The 18,937-nt window shown below is 34.0% G+C and overlaps 1 protein-coding gene across 1 annotated transcript in view; it reads left to right on the top strand.

Moving 5' to 3' along the window:
• LOC148946985 (acylamino-acid-releasing enzyme-like) overlaps positions 1–18,937 on the top strand; it is a 66,843-nt gene that overhangs the window by 10,389 nt on the left and 37,517 nt on the right. The window contains exons 3-4 of the mRNA XM_089096793.1: positions 13,157–13,311; positions 18,522–18,684. Coding sequence (XP_088952919.1) covers positions 13,157–13,311; positions 18,522–18,684 — 318 coding nt within the window. The remainder of the gene's footprint in view (positions 1–13,156; positions 13,312–18,521; positions 18,685–18,937) is intronic.

The following is an 18,937-nucleotide window of genomic DNA, read 5'->3' as shown; positions in this document are numbered from 1 at the left end:
TAGGCTGTGACCGAACTAATGAGGCGTACCGACTGGGTATGTTCGAGGGGCTAAAGGTAGATCGTAGAGAGGTTGTCTAAAATACTTTTATTCAATACAATACTTTTATTCAATTTACACATAATAATTACAGATATAGATATTCTATTGGGACTGGCTGTCCCAAGTAGACCACAAGTCTCAGAAACTACAATAATATAAAATAAGATACAGACACTTACAATGATCCGACAAGAGCCCAAGGTATTTCTAACGAGAAAATAAACGGGCAGAGATTCGCCCTGCAAGCCAAAAAGTCTGTCTTCAGTCTCAAAAATCGGGGTATATATATGAAAAACTAACCACGTCCTTCCGGTACATTGACGCATTTAGCCAGGAAATTGGCTATTGAGCAAGTTCCCTCCAAGCCCACACATTCCACGATTTATATCTTTATCTTAAAAAGTGGTATTTTGAAACTTTATTTTTGCGTCTTAATATATTTTTACTCAATTAATAATTAACTAAATTAGAGAGCTTTACCACAATACTTCCCATTTGAAGAAGAATTGTCCCAATTCTCAATATTTTACTTTTAAAACAACTTAATTTTGATACAGCTATTATGCTGCCATCTTTGGGTCATTATGTGCATATACCCTCAATGGGTTTCCTTAGGGTCATGCTTCTGGTCCAATATAGGCCATGTTCTTTTCTGTCGAAGGATTTCAATTTGAAATTCATCCTTGTTTCTCTTTTTCTCTGTCTCTAGGACTGAAAAATACTCTTTTTACCCTTCTTTTATGCATCTTCTGTTTTAACTTGACCCCAAGCGGCTTAAACATAATATTAGTGGTTTTGCTTAAATTAGATCTATATTAGAAAAGTTTTATGAATTTTTTTGAGTTTAAATTTAATTCCCATTTATAATTTAATCTATCTGTGTGATGTGGTTAATATACCGTTTATTTTTTCTTTTAGAATTACCTTGGATAAATTACATATAACATTATTGATTTTTAAATTTTCACATATTTCCAGCCATTTGGGCTATGTAGCACAATATCTAGGCCTAAATTAAGTTCTGATTTTATCTCACTTTTAATGAACTTGTAGTAAAGTCCGTATTTCTGCTATAGTTTCCAAATATCAGTTGATCAAGTATGGTTTGGTTTCTGATGGTATGAGATGATAGTATCAGGATATATTTGAAGTGGCTTCAAAATTTGTTACTTTCCAAAAATGTGTCAAAATGTGATTGAAGGAAAAATGGTTCCGAAAAGATGCTACGAAAAATTTGATTTCCAAAAAAAATAGCTAAGGCTGTATCTAAAATAAATATTCACATTAGAATACATATAAAGCATAAAATTTTACATATATAGTAGAAAGAAACACTCAATTTTGTAAAGTTAAGTTCTTTTCATTACTTTTCTCTCTTTTAATTACTCCAAAAATAATACCCGCTTAAATCGAAACATTATGTTTCTTGCTGGATTATTCTTTCAAACTTAATACTAAACGGATTATTTCACAATAAAAATCACCAGCGACTCTACAGGATCTTTCCTTATTTCGCTGGACAATGCGATTTAAGGTGATTTAAGGTAAAATTATTAATACGTTGACTCGAGGTCAAACATTTACATATAACATTAAATCACTAGTTAAAACTTAAAGTTGATAAAAACATAGTATATATATATATATATATATATATATATATATATATATATATATATATATATATATATATATATATATATATATATATATATATATATATATATATATATATATATATATATATATATATATATATATATATATATATATATATATATATATATATATATATATATATATATTGGATATAGCATTGGATAGCATTGGATATAATTCCAATTATTATTTTGTTAATTGCTTATGAAGTATTAATGTAGAATACTTCTTGAATGATATAAAACTAAAAAACACAAATACTCAACATTTAATTCACTATATTTACATGGATAGTTTAGGTTATATATATATATATGTATAAATATATTAACAAAAGTTATGTTGATACATAACTTAATTGTTAAAAACAAATAATAATTATGTACTTTAATAATTTATTTAATCACTGCAACATTTATTCTTTGTACAACTTTTAAATAAGTCCGTCAAGTATTTTATATGATAAGTCATAACTTTTATTAAAATATTAACAAAACAGAAACAACTCCAACAAATAGATTTATGCACTATAGCTGATGACTGTGATTAGCCTCTATATAAGTGCTTGGCAATATTTCATATAACATAATTTTTCTATTTACATTTCTATAATTTTTTTTATAAATACAATTCTCTGTTTATAAAAGGTTTTCGAACTATATTTATACCAGTAGATATTTTCTTAATTACATTTGTTACAACCATATAACTTTTCCCATATATGACTATATACATTTTTTTTTAAAACTTTGGTTTTATTTCGAACCCACTTGTGTCATTAACTGTCATTAGCTTATAAACCTGTTTGTTTATTCAGACTTTTAAGCTTTCTAATTCTTTTCGATTTTTTTTGGTACTTGAGATAGTTTTATAACGTTTTTGTCTGTAATCTCTCTTTTTTTCAGCTTTATTTGTCCTTTTTAGATAAAGCTCCATTTACAGCTTAGATCTGATAAGCTAAAAATTTTTGCTGTTCACCTTATACCTGTTATGCCATTATCAAATGACTTTGCCTATATTCTGAAGGTTTGCTTACCATGACTGTCTTCTGGTAGCTCCTTATAACGTTTCCAGGTCCTCTTGTCATGGCCACAGCTAAAAGGACTATTATGAATCTGCACAGACAATAATTGATTATTTAATAATTAGTGGCCACAATTTTCTCTTGGGCTATTCTTTTTTCAGAAAAAGTGGCCCTTCTGCAGAAAAAATACCTGGCCTTCATGGCACACAGTAATTTATAGGTTCTTAAGCCTTATGTGCCTTACTCTTAATTTTCTATGCCATGCTAGTACAATTTTCAATTTTAGTACAATTAATGTTACTTTTTTTTACTTATTTAGTACAATTTTCATACTAGTTTCGTTCGGCAAGTTCAATAAGTGTGTCTAAGCGAGTTTAACTGACTTCGTTCAGTTTATTTTCCTTTTAATTTCGTCTGGATATTTTTTCAACTTGAACCCTTCTTTTGTTTTGGATTCGATCTTTCAATGGAGCCTAAGGGTTTTTTCAAGTCTTTTCCACTTTTTCAGTAAAATAGGTCTTTCCTAAGCCCATATTTATGTGTTTCACGTATTTTTCAAAAACCCTTAATAAGTTTTTATGCTGATTGCCCTTCTATGGTCAAATTCATTATATCCATATTTTTAATAGGTGGGGGGTGGGGTTTCTAATTTTTGCAACCTGCATTTTTTTTCCCAGCTGATTTTAGAACATTTTTAATTAACCTTTGCCCCGCATTTGCTAGTTCTCATTTATTCATAAAAATGTACGTTTTTACGATATCCTGATTCCCACAAAATTGTGTGGTTTTTCATCGCAGACACATATTCCTTGTCTGTGGTATTTTCCCAAAAATTAGTGCCTATGTCGTGCCAAAAGTTGTTTAGAGATAGGGTTTATGTATTGTGGTTTCCCTATAATCTTTTATATTATTCGCGTCTGGTATTATCCTCAGTTTAATTTGCGCCTTAGTTTTATACAGTCATTGAGTGTAATTTGTCCCTTTCGTGATATTTGGCTATTTTGACTATTACCCTGTTCTACAAGTTAATGGGTTTAGTGCCCTGGAAGCGTGACTACGTCCTATTTATTTATTTTTTTCTAGGACGTAGGACCCTTCCAGAACCTTCAGCTCAAATCTCCTCCCAAGTTTGACTTTTATTCCTGATATACAATCTGGTTAGCTTGGGGGATCCCCCCCAATGACAAGACGTTTAGCAGTTTCGTTTTTAAATGCCAATGGTCTTGTCATTGGTGTCTTTCACCTGCAATGTCCTCACCCTGGTTATTTTTGTTAATGATGTGTTGTGAATTTATCTAATATGTGAAATTAATTATACCCGAAAAAACTTTGTTTTACACTGTGCTATACTTTTTTAAATTTTGACCCATTTTATCTACGGCTTCTTGTTTATATATATCGTCCTTATTGGTAAGTGTTTAATATATTATATCTTCTACTATTTATAACAAGATTACAGCTAGCTTATATATATCCGGATTCATGTAAACCCTCGCTGCCTTTCCAATTATAATTATTTTTAAATTTCTGCAAAAATTTTTTTTTTCTAATTCGACTGGAGGTGTTACCGAGAGAGTCAAAGGTCAGTAGATGCTTCGCATTTACTTAACAACGAGAGACCAGCAGTGATTGAGCTCACTCCAAATTTGCTAGCTTCTAATGACCCTATTTCAGTACACTAACCTCCTTCGTTTTTTTTTTGTTTTTTTTTAATTATCCCCCCAAAAGATATTTTTCCAATATACATATAAAAAAAATAGCCTTTTAATGCTGATTATAAATATGTATAATTTAAATAGGTTCACTACACCCATTTAAAATGTACGTGGCCTTACTTATTTTCTTTTATTGAAGCCTATTCCTTTTGACAAGTCTTGTCTGTAGGCTAAACCATTTGCAAAATTTCATTTTTTATTGGAAACAAAATTTTTGAAGGGGGCTTATCATGTAACTTGAGATTAGAGCATTTAATTTAGCGTTAAGACGTGACACCCATATTTTTTACTTGCGATATATATTTGAAGACAAGCTTGGTCTTATTTATGTACAGATTAAAAAAAAGAAAATATAGATATTTTTTTAGAGGATTTTTGTTCGTTTTATTTTTATTTTTTTTCGTTACAATCGTTTTATTCAAATATTAATCTGCTGGGGGCTACGCTTGTTCTGCCTTTCTCCGTTTCCTGGTCCGAGTTTTGGACCCCAAATTTTTACTTTTTTTCTTTATAGTGATTGAAAGTTTTTTTAGGGTCTTTGGGATTTCGTTTACACGGACCTCAATCTAAGTTCTGTTTTTTTGAACCGTAAAGTTTATGTAATATTTGTTCTTCCTTATATTTGTCCTTCCTCATAATTGTTTTAGCCGCTGTGTCAGGTCACAAAGAAACTTCTTGCTTTTCCTTTTGTTTTTTTTACTGTTCTATATTGTTTTTTTCTTAAGGGAGGATTCCTTTAGGATGGCCCAAGTTCAGCTATATCGATTTCTGTAGAAGAATTTTCAGTGTCACATTCTGTTAGCTGGTAGATGGCGTTTGTTCCAAAAGCCATTTTTGCGTTAAGACTATAGGTGAGTCTAATGTATGAAAATCAGATAATTCATTGGTTCCTTCCAATTTTTCTTCCTCTGTGAATTTTATCCTTGGTTTATCACATTTTAAACCCTTATGTTGTGTTTGGTTTTCTTCATCACTAGTATCCGATGAGCATCGAATATTTCCCTTTTTCTCTTGTTTGTTGTGTAGAGTTTGTAGCCAAGACTGGGCTAAATACTCCTTCCACTGTGGTCAAAACTTTTGTGGTCATTAAAAAGGTCATAAAATTCATATGGTCTTCTGATATATACTGGTGAAATCGTGTCTTCTATTTCTTTTTCTGAAAGTATTGGCTCTGTTTTCAGCTGTTTTGAAAAATATCCCTTTTTCATTCTATTATGGTGTACTACTTCTTCCTTTTCCTTATATTGATGCTTTAGAACATATGTTAAGTTATTTGGTAAAATCTTTACAATTCTGAAGGGTCCATCCCATTTCGGTTTTAACTTTTTGTTCCTTCCAGATTAGTTTTGTAAACATAAACCAAATCTCCTAAACAGTAACTCGTTTTATTTTTGCTTGTTCGGTCATATTTTTCTTTTTGTTCTGTTTTCGCATCTTCCAGATTGTCTTTAACTTGTGCCATAGCTTTTTTCATTCGCATCTCCATCTCTTGCTTATATTGGTCTAGGTTGTAATATATTCTGTCATTTTGTATTTCATCTAAACAAATTCTGGGATCTCTTATATGTTGCAAAAAAATGGCATTTCTTTTAAGGAATGTGAAAAAGCGGTATTTATTGCAAACACTACAAATGGTAAATGTTCATCCCAATTTTCATTTTCCTCTCTTGCATGTATTCCCAGCATTCAAGCTAATTCCGTATGCTTACGTTCAACCTTCCCATTACCTGCTGCCATGTTAGACGAGGTAAACCATCGTTTAACATCCAGATATTCTATAATTTCGTCTAATCATTTGGCTCTAAAACATGGCCCATTGTCGCTAAGTAAAACCTTAGGGAAAATCCCGTGTTCCAGAAATAGGCGATTGACCCAAACTTTCGCAATGGTTTTCGTCTTTTCGTCTATAATTGGGAAAGTGTATAAATATGAGTTAAAATTGTCTACTACGGTTAGTTTACGCCTGATTCCTGTCCTAGAAACTCTTTAGCTTCTCTTTGATACCCAAGCTTGTATTGGAATTTGCTCTCTAACCACTTACTGGGCTGAGTATTGAACCAACTCATACTTAGGAGTCCTTAATTGCGACTGTTGTTTGGCGCACTCTTGGCAGCTTTGTATAAAAGCTTTTACTTCTGAGTACATTTTTGGAAAATAAAAATTTCGTTTCATCCTCCCCATAGTTTTTGCTTCTCCCATGTGACAGCCAATCGTTGCATGTGCCATTTGTAAAACTTCTCCTTCCAGAGATTTTGGAATTACTGGAATAATTTTAAAGTCACTTTTTCTATATTCTTGCGATGGTCTATGATATCTTACTAGAATATTTTCACTTTCGTCGAGATCAAAATTATCCAGGTCCTTTAAAAAATGTTTAAAGGGCTCTGGCTGTTCCGTTCCTTTTGATAAAAATGATTTCATTGCTAAACAAAAATAAACTTTATCTTGATAGTCCGCAATGTTTTCATTAGACAGTATTTAAGGCCCTTCCACTTTGTTTTGGATGGTTATTATCAAATTTCCTTCCGTATCTGGGTTTCGTGACAAATAGTCTAGTAAAAGGTTTGTACGGCCCTTTATATATATTGGGGTATATGAATATGCTTGCAGATGTAGTATCCACCGTGTCAGCCGGGCTGAAGTATTTTGCATCGCATGTAGCCAAACTAATAATTTTTGGTGTACGCGTAAAATAATTTTTTTTCCTAGTAAAAATTCTCGGAAAGATTATGTAAATGCTAGAACTGCTAAACACTCCCTTACAACTGTTGAGTAATTTTTTTTCTGCCTCAGACACTGACCTGCTCGCGTATTGAACTATTGATTCTACTCTTTCAGAATTTATGTTTAATAATATGGCACCTATACCGTACCCCGAAGCATGTGTTTGCACACAGAAGTCTTGTGACAAATCTGGTAGTTTTAGTATTGGTGCCAGTAATAATTGCCTTTTTGTTTCATTTAGCGCTTGTTTTGCGTCCGCTGGACATCCGAATTTACGTGATTTTTTTTCAAAAGGTTTGTCAAAGGTTGTGCTATTGTGGCATAATTTTTAATATATCGTCTGAAATAGCTTAACAAACCACAAACTGATCTGCAGCTTTTTTATCTTTAGGAGGTTGTAAATTTTCTATGACTGTAAATTTTTTGGATTTGGTGAAATAGTACCTTGGTTTATCAGGTATCCAAGAAAAACTAATTTTGGTACTACTATTTTTAACTTTTCTGGTTTTAATTTTAGGCCTGCTTTTTCAAACTTTCCCAGTATTTTTCTAAGCCCGACCAAGTGGTCTTTCAGGTTTTCATTAAACAAAATTATATCATCTAAATAAGCCAAGGTATCTTTTTTCGTTCCTGTTCTTTATATTTTTACGCCTAATTCATAAGATGACTGAAACAGTTTGGAATAAAGGAAAAGCGGAAACATATACGTTCAAATGTTAACGTCCTCCCATCTTCTAAGATTACTGGAGCTTTATGCTTTGTTTCTGCATCTAAAGCGATTTGCCAATATCCTGCTGTTAAATCAAAACTAGTGTAATATTTTGAACCCCTAACGAATTTAAAATCGTATCAATTCTTGGTAACTTCATCACGTCCTTAACCGTGACGGCATTTAGTGATCTAAAGTCTATACTTAATCTCCAAGTGTTATCTTTTTTCCTGACTATTACTAGTGGAAAACACCAATCTCTAACACCTTCTTTAATTATTCCCTGATCTTCCATTTCTTTTATTTGGCTTTCTAGCCATGGCTTTAAATGATAAGGTGTTTTATACGATGACTTTTGGAGGGCCCTCTGGTAATATCTTGTGCGTGATTAAGTGAGTTAATCCGTAATCCGCTTTGTGTCTTGCAAAAGTCCATTTAAAATCCCAAAGAATATTTTCCACCCTAGTTTTTACGTTTTCCTGTAAATGTTTTAAATCAAATTGTTACAAAAAATCCGTTTTGACATTCCATACTTTTCTTGTGTTTGCGGCTTTAATGAGGATAAATGTTCGTGCCTAGTGTAGTTTACGCTTAATTCTGGACTTTTTATAGATTTTATTTCCGAATTTGAAATCTTTTCTACTGATCCAAGTTCTACCTGGTTCAGTTTTATTTTATTGTTACTTAGATTTGATAGTTTTAAGTATGTTATACCATTTTCAATTTTTATAACTTGATTTTCCACGAAAATCATTGGGTATTCTTTTATGGTGTACCATCCTATCATGGCATCCATTGTTTTTACCTTTCCTACTTTTGCATTTAATGTCGCTAGAACTTGAGCTGTCGTTCCCCCTTCTATGGTGATTTTTCCGCTTATTTTTAGGTTAAAATTCGAATCTTCTCTTTCATTATCTGTTGTTACGCAAATTTGCCTATTATTTTCATTTGCCTGGTTTATGGTTATTGTATCGGATATGGGTTCCCATACAATCCCATATTTTCTGATGGCATCTACTCTTAGAATACAAGGAAATGGTAGTTGGATGTTATTTCTTTATCTCCTGTACTAAATTTCAGTGGAAATTTTCCCGAGATTGTCAGCCTTTGTTCTGTCACTGAAGTCAGGGTATTCAGGCATCTAATTACTTAATCTTTGACACAAGGAGCCAACCTCTTAGAAAGTGTCTCTCAAATTAATGATTTAGATGTGCCTGTATCTTATAAACATGGTAAATTTTGAAAACACTCAATTTTAAAACAACGCAGACTCGGTAAATTATTATTATCTGCATTGGTATCACAACATTCTAAACTATATAGGGGTCTTTGAAAGGAAACAGTTCTGTCGACCCTTACAGGCTGGTTTCTCCGTTTAAATGTCCACTGTTTGGCCAAAAGTTTCTGGGATTATCCCAGTTTTCTTCAGCGCTGCTACTTTGACCCTGGGTATTGTTAACCGTTTGCCTTCTAGGCCTAAATTCAGGAATATTATTAGGTGTTTGTCAAGTATTATTTGTTTCCTGCCTTTCTGAATTTATGTCCCCCTGCGTTCTGAATTGGTGTCTTATCTTGCACGTCCGGTCTTCTTTTCGTATTCTATGCCAGCAATCTGCTGCACTGTGGTTTGGTTTGCTACAATAATAGCAATAAGATTTTTTCTTAAATTGTTTTTTTGTTTTCTGGTTATTTCTAAATATTTTGATCTGTCCTTGTTGGTCACCCAACTATCTCTACGTGCTGGGGGAGGGTGCCCATGTTATATATAGTTATTAGCTGCTAATCTCTCAAGGTCGTGGAGTCTGTCAGCTATTTCCCTAGACGGCGACCCTCGGCCTCCGTCGCGCCTTTTTGGTTCACGATTCGGCTCCTCAAAGCTCACCATTTTCTGTCCCCTTTCATATGTTATACTTTCTTGGGCTCCTCTGTTATTTATTGACATCTGGTCAAACTTTTTCATAGCCTCGTCAATTTTTACCTCTGTTTCGACTAGTATTATAGCCTGCTCTAAATTTTCAGGTTTCCGCGATAATATTAGTCTTAATAACTTTTTTGGTAACTCTTGGGTAAAAGTATGTAGTTGTACTTTCTGTACAACTTTGGTAACTCTTGGGTAAAAGTATGTAGTTGTACTGTCTCGTCATTTCCGCCTTTCTCTAATTGTAAACACACGGATCTACAAGTTTTGTCGACATATTCCCTGATAATAGTTTAGGTATTGAATGTTAATACCTCGTTTCTTAGCCTATCGGAGATGCTTGTCTCTATGAATCTTATTTTAAAAGATTCAATTAGAGTACTGATGTTCTTGGGCTCTTTTTCCTTAATTACCTCAAAATGCTTAAGGGCGCTTCCCTTTAGTCTGGCTGCCGCGCATTGCTCTTTGACCTTATCCTCAAACGATTCAGTTAGTTTGTCAAATTTTTTCAATTTTTAGATAAACTCTTCTACTTCTGAACTTCCCGCGTATTCTGGTATAATTTTTGCAATTTCCAGTACTGTTGATAGGGAAGTCATTTTTTTCCTCTGGTAAAGCCATCTTATTTCATTCTACTATTTTTATCTAGCCCTCTCGACCCAGTTTTTCCAGCGACCACCAGTTGTTGTGATGTGAATTTTATGGTAATTTGGGTGTTTTAGTTGTAGATGCCTTTATTTTCCCTTTATAAAGGAGATAAACTCTAGCCCTAAGGTAATTTATCTTTGGTAGCGTGCCTTAGGCTATGACCGAACTAATGAGGCGTACCGATAGGGTATATTCGAGGGGCTAGGGCTAGATAGTAGAGAGGTTGTCTAAAATATAATACTTTTATTGATGTAACGTATAATATAATCGGATATATTCTTTCTACTGGGACTGGCTGTCCCAAGTAGACCACAAGTCTCAGAAACTATAATAATATATAATAAGATACTTAAACACTTACAATGATAAGACAAAATTCCAAGGTATTTCTAAAAACAACGGACCAGAGGTCAGTCCGGCATAAAGTTAGTATCTGATACCCCCTTCCGATAAAATGTATCTTTTATACATTTTTATCAACCACGCCTTCCCACATAATCTCTAGGAGGTGGTAATTTCACAATGTCCCGTTAAACATAATATGGCAGGATATGTTCCTTATCTTAACAAAAAGTGGTATTTCAAAACTTCATATTTGCGTCTTATATATTTTTACTAAATTAATAATTAACTAAATTAGAAAGCTTTACCACATTAGCGCAATTTTGCGCAAATTGAAACAGCATCTTTTACTCATCAAAATCATTTAAAAGTATAAAACCTTGGCGCAGGTGAACAAACTTGTTTTCCTTATTTCCTCTTAAGTTTTGTTCTTCGGAGGTTACAGAAGCATATATATACAATGCTGGATTGGGTCAAGTAAAGAGTATGCCTTTGAAGTTAAGACTGTGCATTTAGACTGAAAATAAATTAGTAACTTTTTCTAATGAAATAAAAGTGCCGAAAATAGGATAGAAAAGAGAGATTTAAGGCCAGAAAAGTGCTTCCCACTACCTATATAATTGGTTATATTTTTAACTCCTTGCCAATCACTAATCTGTAACTCCAACCGTCGAGGACGATGGAAAGGAGGTCGTCCTCGTCTGGGGTAAGAGAACGTCATAGAGAAAGATTTAATGGAAATGGGAACTTCGTTGGAGGGTGTAAAAAGGGAGGCTTTGAATAGATTGGGATGGAGAAGGAGCGTGCTTAGCTGTGTTGGCCTCGGCTGGCTTGGTGCTGCGGTGAGTTGTTAGTAGTAGTAATAGTAGTAATCACTAATCTTGAGCTCTGAAAATAATCTATTGACTTGATAAAACTAGTACCTGAAGCGAGTATATCTCATCACAGCCAAAGTTGGTAGTTTTATGATACTCAAGAGAGTGCAGACGTGTCGTTTTTTTTTATTTCATTATGCCTCTTCTGGAACTATCATGTAACATATGATAAATGCTATTCTGCATCTTCCATGATAGGGTTTTTCATTGACCAATCAGAGTTTTGCATAAAAATTAGATTTATCAGTAAAAAAGAAGTTTATAAAGCTGGATTGTCAAATTGCAGACCTTAGAGAGTAAAATTCACAATCCAAAACCCTAAGTGTTTCATTTTTGTCGAGTTGCTAATCTAGATTATGAACTCACGATCTCGAGTTTCAGTGGGACAGTTTTTTCATAACCTAGATTCATAGTCTAAATAACGGCATAGTTACAATCCAGATTGTGAATTTACAACATGGTTTGTCGATCTAAGTCCTCTTCAGCACAATAAGGAAAAGAAAGAAAACGTAGAATAGTTAAACACAATAATATGTAAAAGAAAGATAATTGTCAAAGAGCGCAGAATTTAGTTAAAAGCCTTCATACTGTAAATATTCTTTTATCACGGTTTATTTATCTTTTCTAGCAGAGTTGATTTGTTGTGAAGGTGAGATCAAAGCTTCTTAGCCCGGGATTTAATTTTGAGCTCTTATTCAACAGCTTCGATATAAAAACATACTAATACGCAGGCTTATTTTTTAGGGAAAGGGGTGTAATCACAAGCCCCAAAATCTGCAAATTATACGGTGACTGTAAGGAAATCGGGGGCAATCGTTTTTTTTTAAATTTATTTATTAAACGAAACATTTACAACATATATAACAACATTATACTCTTCTGGGCTGTCAAAGAGTCTGACCCAAGGCTGTCCAAAGGGGCAGTCCAGCACATAATGAAAAACAAATATACCCTCATCAAAGCGATATCCAGAATTTTTGTTTGGGGGGTTGGGGCTCACAAAAAGAAACTTTAAAAAACATACCAAAAATTTGTTTATATGCATTTTTTTTACGTTTTTAAGAGTCGGACAGAAATTTCAGGAGGGTTCAAATCCCCTAACCCCGCTCCTGAATACGCCCCTGGCCCTAACCCCCCTTTGTGCCTACCTGGCTCCGAAGTTTCTCCTTGTTTTATATATCTTTCGGAGCATATTACGACGCGTCATTGGTAATCGGAGTTAGATGTAGTTTTCCTTTACATGAGCTCCGAGTTCTGATCAGTAGAATAAAAATCAGACAATAACTCATTGCCCCGCATATGCAACACTTATTGGTGTAATGCTGTGACTCCTCAACTACCACAGATTGCTCGGTCTTTAGATCCACATGCTACCTCATTTTATGCTATTGCTCGGATTTAAGCTTAATTAGCCAGCAATATTATGACGTGACTTCAGTATTAGTTATTTGTCTTCGTAACGTGTTCAGTTTTAAACCATCACCTTGTTCTCGCATGCAGCCAAATTAAGTAAGGATGGCTGTGCAGTATTTAGTCCTCGGTTAAGTCCAGACGGAAGGAAACTTGTGTGGCTGGAAACGAAATCTGGTGGACCGCATCATCCAACACAGCGACTAATGATGATTGATTGGAAGCTGGATTTTCAACTGTCAACGGTTAGTACCTGCATAGTGATTCATAGAAATGGATTATTTTATACAGTGAATATCTTGAAAATAGGTTTTCTTTTCTTAAACCAGCATCATTTTCCCGTTATGATTATTTTTCATTTTTCAAAGTAAGTCTGTATAAATTAAGCTAATTCTGAAATAACAACAACTTATAGTGCTCTAAAACCCTGTTAAAAATTGCAGTAGAATACATACAAATTTGAATTGATTTTAAGGAGAAAATTGCCACCAATGAGATAACGAGAAGTCAGGAACAAAAGTTTTTCAATTTTTTTTCAAACCCTCCAGAAATACAGGCATTTTTTGCCCTAGGTTTAAATTCATACATCGTGACTCAAATGCTCATAAAATTATTATGGCACGTCATGAAAAAAAAAGAACATCATGATCCTAACAAACTTTTTTTTCTCCTTTATTGATTCCAAATATGTAAGATTTTAAGGGTACTATTTGAAGTTTCAATCCCCCCAGCGCTCCCTTTAGGAAGCATCTGCGTCCTCTAGAGGTTGCAGTTTTTAGGAGAGCCTATTGGACAAGTAAGACTGTAAGTATAGCTGTCAAGCAAAATAATAAAAGGTCACAATAGTCACAACTGCTTAAATAAGTGTTCTAGCGAATAACAATTGGCAGTCTTTTCAACATTTTTTGCCAAAAATAAATCATTAAATTGTCAAAATAACATATCAAAATAAAAAATACTAAATTTGGTGTAAGAAATACCAAAAAAACAACAAATTTTCTGCAGTATTTAGGTTTTTTACGCGAGATAGGTCTTGGGGCCCAAATTGAATAAAAAAATCATTAGAACGTTGCTGTTTTTCCCAAAATTACTAATAGTGCCATTGCTCTCTTAGGACTGTGGTACATCAGGTATATCAGTATTAGGAGTTAGGATCAGTGGTACATTAGGTTGTAGCAATAAAAAGAAATGACTGAGGCAATTGTGGTCATAAATATTGACCGCGTCAAATGTTATATTATGCTTAAAAGCTGTGAACTTACACCTTATAAGTTCTCCTATAGCGCCGCTTATAGCACTAATTACTGTGGCATATGTAATATTATGATTTAAAGCAGTGTACCGATCGCGCCAGTTCTTCCGGGTTGATTTTTCTTAGGCTACTTAATAGGCCAGGCAAGCTACAAAAATAATGAGAAAGTTGAGTTTATGATCGCGCCACGGCAATGGGGAGTAAAGTAAATTTATGACCGCGCCACCCTTAATCATTGAGAGAAAATAAGATATGTAATTATATAAATGTAACCTCTTTTCCTCGAACTATCTGGAGATCAGATCCCTGGGAACGTACCTTGGAGACATACGAACTAATTACCTGTCGTGTGACTAGATGCAGACATAAAAAACAAAATAAACACAAATAGAAGAGCAATAGATTTATTGTAACTTACATTTTGGTGTACAACAGGGCTCACTTCAATTGTACGCAAATAATAACCAAGTCTCCACAATGACTGCATAGTAACTTGAATCGCAATGCCTCAATGTCAAAATAATTCTGTCGACAATAATGAGAGCATGAAAAACTCTTCTTTGCTATATATACTAAATCCTGATCATGTGCAGTGGGAGCTACCCCACGATTGGCCTAAGTCCTGAGGCGGGCCAAACCCTCCGTCTAATAATCTGTCTTAAATATTTCTGATGATTCAAACGTTCACACACTCTTATAACTTAGACTTCCTGCGAAAACATTGTATTTTGTAGTTTTTTTATTACCACTCTTCTCGGCGAAATTCAAAGCTGGATAGCGCCGTTCTTTGTCTGAGGCTAAGATGCAATTTTTCTCTTTGCTGATTAAGGACTTTTCTTTTTTTTTGAAACTGGATTTAAACTTAATTAGAGGAAGTTGGAATTATCTTTAGAAAGAAGGAAGATTATTTTTTTGTGTTTTAAATATATCATATTTTACTCACGGTACATATTACCCTTCCCATTGTTTACTGACGTCCCGTCATTAGGACTTGCTTGCCTTTGGGCATTTGAAATGTTCGCAATTTATTAACTATTTATTCTGCATAATTTTGATTGACATTGTATTATTTCATATTTTTATTTTGGCTTAATCAGGAGTGCTAAAAATTTTCTCTATTACTTTTCTTATTTTATTCTCGATCCCTATCTAAAATTCATCTACCGGACTAGTATTATTCATGGTTCTAACCTAGCTACTTTACTAAAGATTTTTTTTTCTTTCTACATCTAACACTGATTACTTATACATTTCCAACAAGGTTGGGGCTATTCTACCTTTACATAAGATTTTTTTGAGAATTCACCTTTTACAAGTTTTTTTTTTTATTTTGCTGTCTATAGGGCACACTTCTTTCTATCTACGCTACATTAAATGAATAGCACGACAACGCTACACCTAACTCTATCTGGGCATACAACACTACATATAAAAACGATTTAAAACACACAATATTGGGTTTACCATGTTCACTGGTAACATTAAAACACTTTCACTGGGGATGTTTGCTATGTAATATTATTGATAGGATATTCGAATTTTTGAGTTATCAAAGTTATTAAGAAGTAACATATGTAAATTCACACCTATTTCATCACCTTCGAGTCTTTAGCATACTCAATCCTTCTGTTGTAAATTATTGTCCTTCACTCTTTTCGTCTTGGCAAAATTTTTAAAGCACTTACGTTATAGTTTCTTCATGGTACAGATCAAGCAAGATTGTGTTCACACGACAAGCTTCTCTAAATGTCAGCTGGGAAATGATGCTTCCACCTACAGGTGTGGGAATATTCTATCAAAGTTCATTCTCACCTGCTTCTTGACAGTTCATAGAGTGCCTTATCATTAAGGGGTCGAACACTGGGAGTGCGTTTATTTTCTTCTCAGCATATCATTTTTGGGATATTTTGAGGCACATAGAGAATGTATTCTCGTATAAAATTGTTCATTCGTGCAATTAGGCATCAAAGTTCTCTTTTAAAATTGTTAGTGCATTGCTTGCGTCTATTGACCTTTGCCGTGATTCCTAGATTAATCACGTGGGAATTGAAGTTTGGATCTAGGACAGGTCGACATCAAACTATAGTGACTCCTTCAACATATTGTCTTTAGCTTGTGGGAGGGGTATATTGTCACTGAGGGGTTGGTCACTGGGGTTAATTTTGGTTTCCAGGTCCATTTTTCAGAAATTATCTCGTAACATTTATGGAATAACAGAGAAATGAACTTTCCACACAGAGGGGATAGGATGGATTCTGATAGATGGTCGAAAGGAATTCGACGTATGTGTTTGTGACACATAAATAATTTATGAGATCATCAAAAATCATGACTATACGGTCATATGGTATAGTGATCCATAATGGTTATCCAAGGCCATATATGTACTTATATCTCGTATTGGTCGATGGGGTTCTCAAGAATTATGTGATTATATACTTTGATAATGCACTGGATACTGAGATTCAAATATAATCTTACCTGATACTTAATAGGGTTCGCGGTCGAGGAAACAACGATCAAAGGTAACTATTGTTTCGGTAGACAAAGTTGGGATAAAAAACGCCTGTAGTCTATGATGAGTAGTCTTCGATTGTAGAGATTTGGCGAAAATAGATGCTACTTGGTTGTATAAGCATTGGAATACTTATTTTTAACGATTAATTTCGAATACCCCGATCCGCTTCCTGTTATAAAAACAACGAGACAGAATTGCGCGTTTTTTAAAATCAATTAGTCTTAATACATAGCAAACAAAAAATTACATTGTTGCCTATAAATAAGGTCACTTAATATTTTCATTAGTATACATTAATACACATATTTCTCTTTAATTTCCTTCGGCACTTATTTAATACTATGTTAGATTTAAAATAACCATTTAACATAATTTACGCTACATTATTAAGTTTGAGGTCTAATTTTACAGCATATATCATGCCTGCATTGTTCACGCACGTCCGTGCTGTTTAAGAAACGCATGTTGGAGCGTCGTAACCGCACGGTTTTACGTAAACGACTCTACAATGAGGGAACAGGACATAGCAAGGACGAATGGAGACCTCTATACCCACTCGTTTTTTAATTTCGTCCCTTTTTCTTGGCTTAGACGTTCTCATGGGGTTCCGGGTTTAACTTCTGCATTTCAGCCGTTTCCCCGTGTTCTTCTCTTGGTTTTTGCCTTCTTAGTCTCAGGATACTGTGCCATATGTAATATTATGATTTAAAGCGGTGTACCGATCGCGCCAGTTCTTCCGGGGTGATTTTTCTTAGGCTGCTTAATAGGCCAGGCAACCTATAAAAATAATGAGAAAGTTGATTTTATGACCGCGCCACAGCAATGGGGAGTAAGTAAATTTATGATCGCGCCACCCTTAATCATTGAGAGAAATTAAGATATATAATTATATAAATGTAACCTCTTTTCCTCGAACTATCTGGAGATCAGATCCCTCTGGGAACGTACCTTGGAGATATACGAACTAATTACCTGTCGTGTGGCTAGATGCAGACAAAAAACAAAATAAACACAGACGGAAGAGCAATAGATTTATTGTAACTTACATTTTGGTGTACAACAGGGCTCACTTCAATTGACGGCAAATAATAACCAAGTCTCTACAATGACTGCATAATAATTTGAATCGCAATGCTTGAATGCCAATATAATTCTGTCGACAATAATGAGAGCACGAAAAACACTTTTCTTCACTAGATATCCTAAGTCCTGATCATATGCCGTGGGAGCTACCCCACGATTGGCCTAAGTCCTGAGGTGGGCCAAACCCTCCGTCCAATAATCTGTCCTAAATATTTTTGATGATTTAAACGTTCACACACTCTTATAACTTAGACTTCCTGCAAAAACATTGTATTTTGTAGTTTTTTTTTTACCACTCTTCTCGGCGAAATTCAAAGCTGGATAGCGCCGTTCTTTGTCTGAGCCTAAGATGCAATTTTTCTCTTTGCTGATTAAGGACTTTTCTTTTTTTGAAACTAGATTTAAACTTAATTAAAGGAAGTCGGAATTATCTTTAGTAAGAAGGAACATTATTTTTTTGTGTTTTAAATATATCATATTTTACTCACGGTACAAGGTATAATATAGGGTCTGATGCTGTTAATCACGATAAAAATGTTTTTTATTTTTTGTTTTTATCATTTTTTAAATTGTCACCTTATTTACTTTTTGTTTCTTTTAAGCCTCAGTGCATCATTGACATAGTGGAAGAAGATAATGGTATCTTCAACGGAATTTATAATACTGATAGAGCTTTTCCTGCTCGTTGCTGGTTTAATGACAACAAGCATCTTGTGTTTAGCACGGAATGTCGCTCTTCAATGAAATCATACGTTGTTAACGTTGGTAATATTTTCCCTTTTTTCTCTTAAATAATATACATGCAAGTAGACAGGGGAGGGTTTAGTCTCTTATCGAAGTCTACGTTTTCCCAGAAAAAGAGAGATTCCAGGTCGTTCGAAACAAAAAGAAGGTTCTGGCAAAAAAGGCTACATCATATAATGTAGTATTGATGGGACGATATTATTTGATCAAGATTTTCTTAGAATCACCCACTGTAATCGAAAGAATCTTTCCAGATTCTCAAAACGATTCCATC

Source organism: Artemia sp. Qi Xiang Cuo, chromosome 11, assembly GCF_049724085.1.
Source record: "Artemia sp. Qi Xiang Cuo chromosome 11, ASM4972408v1, whole genome shotgun sequence".
Taxonomy (NCBI): Eukaryota; Metazoa; Arthropoda; class Branchiopoda; order Anostraca; family Artemiidae; genus Artemia; species Artemia sp. Qi Xiang Cuo.
The sequence above is the reverse complement of the archived record's forward strand: the minus strand, read 5'-3'. Positions and strand labels throughout refer to the sequence as shown.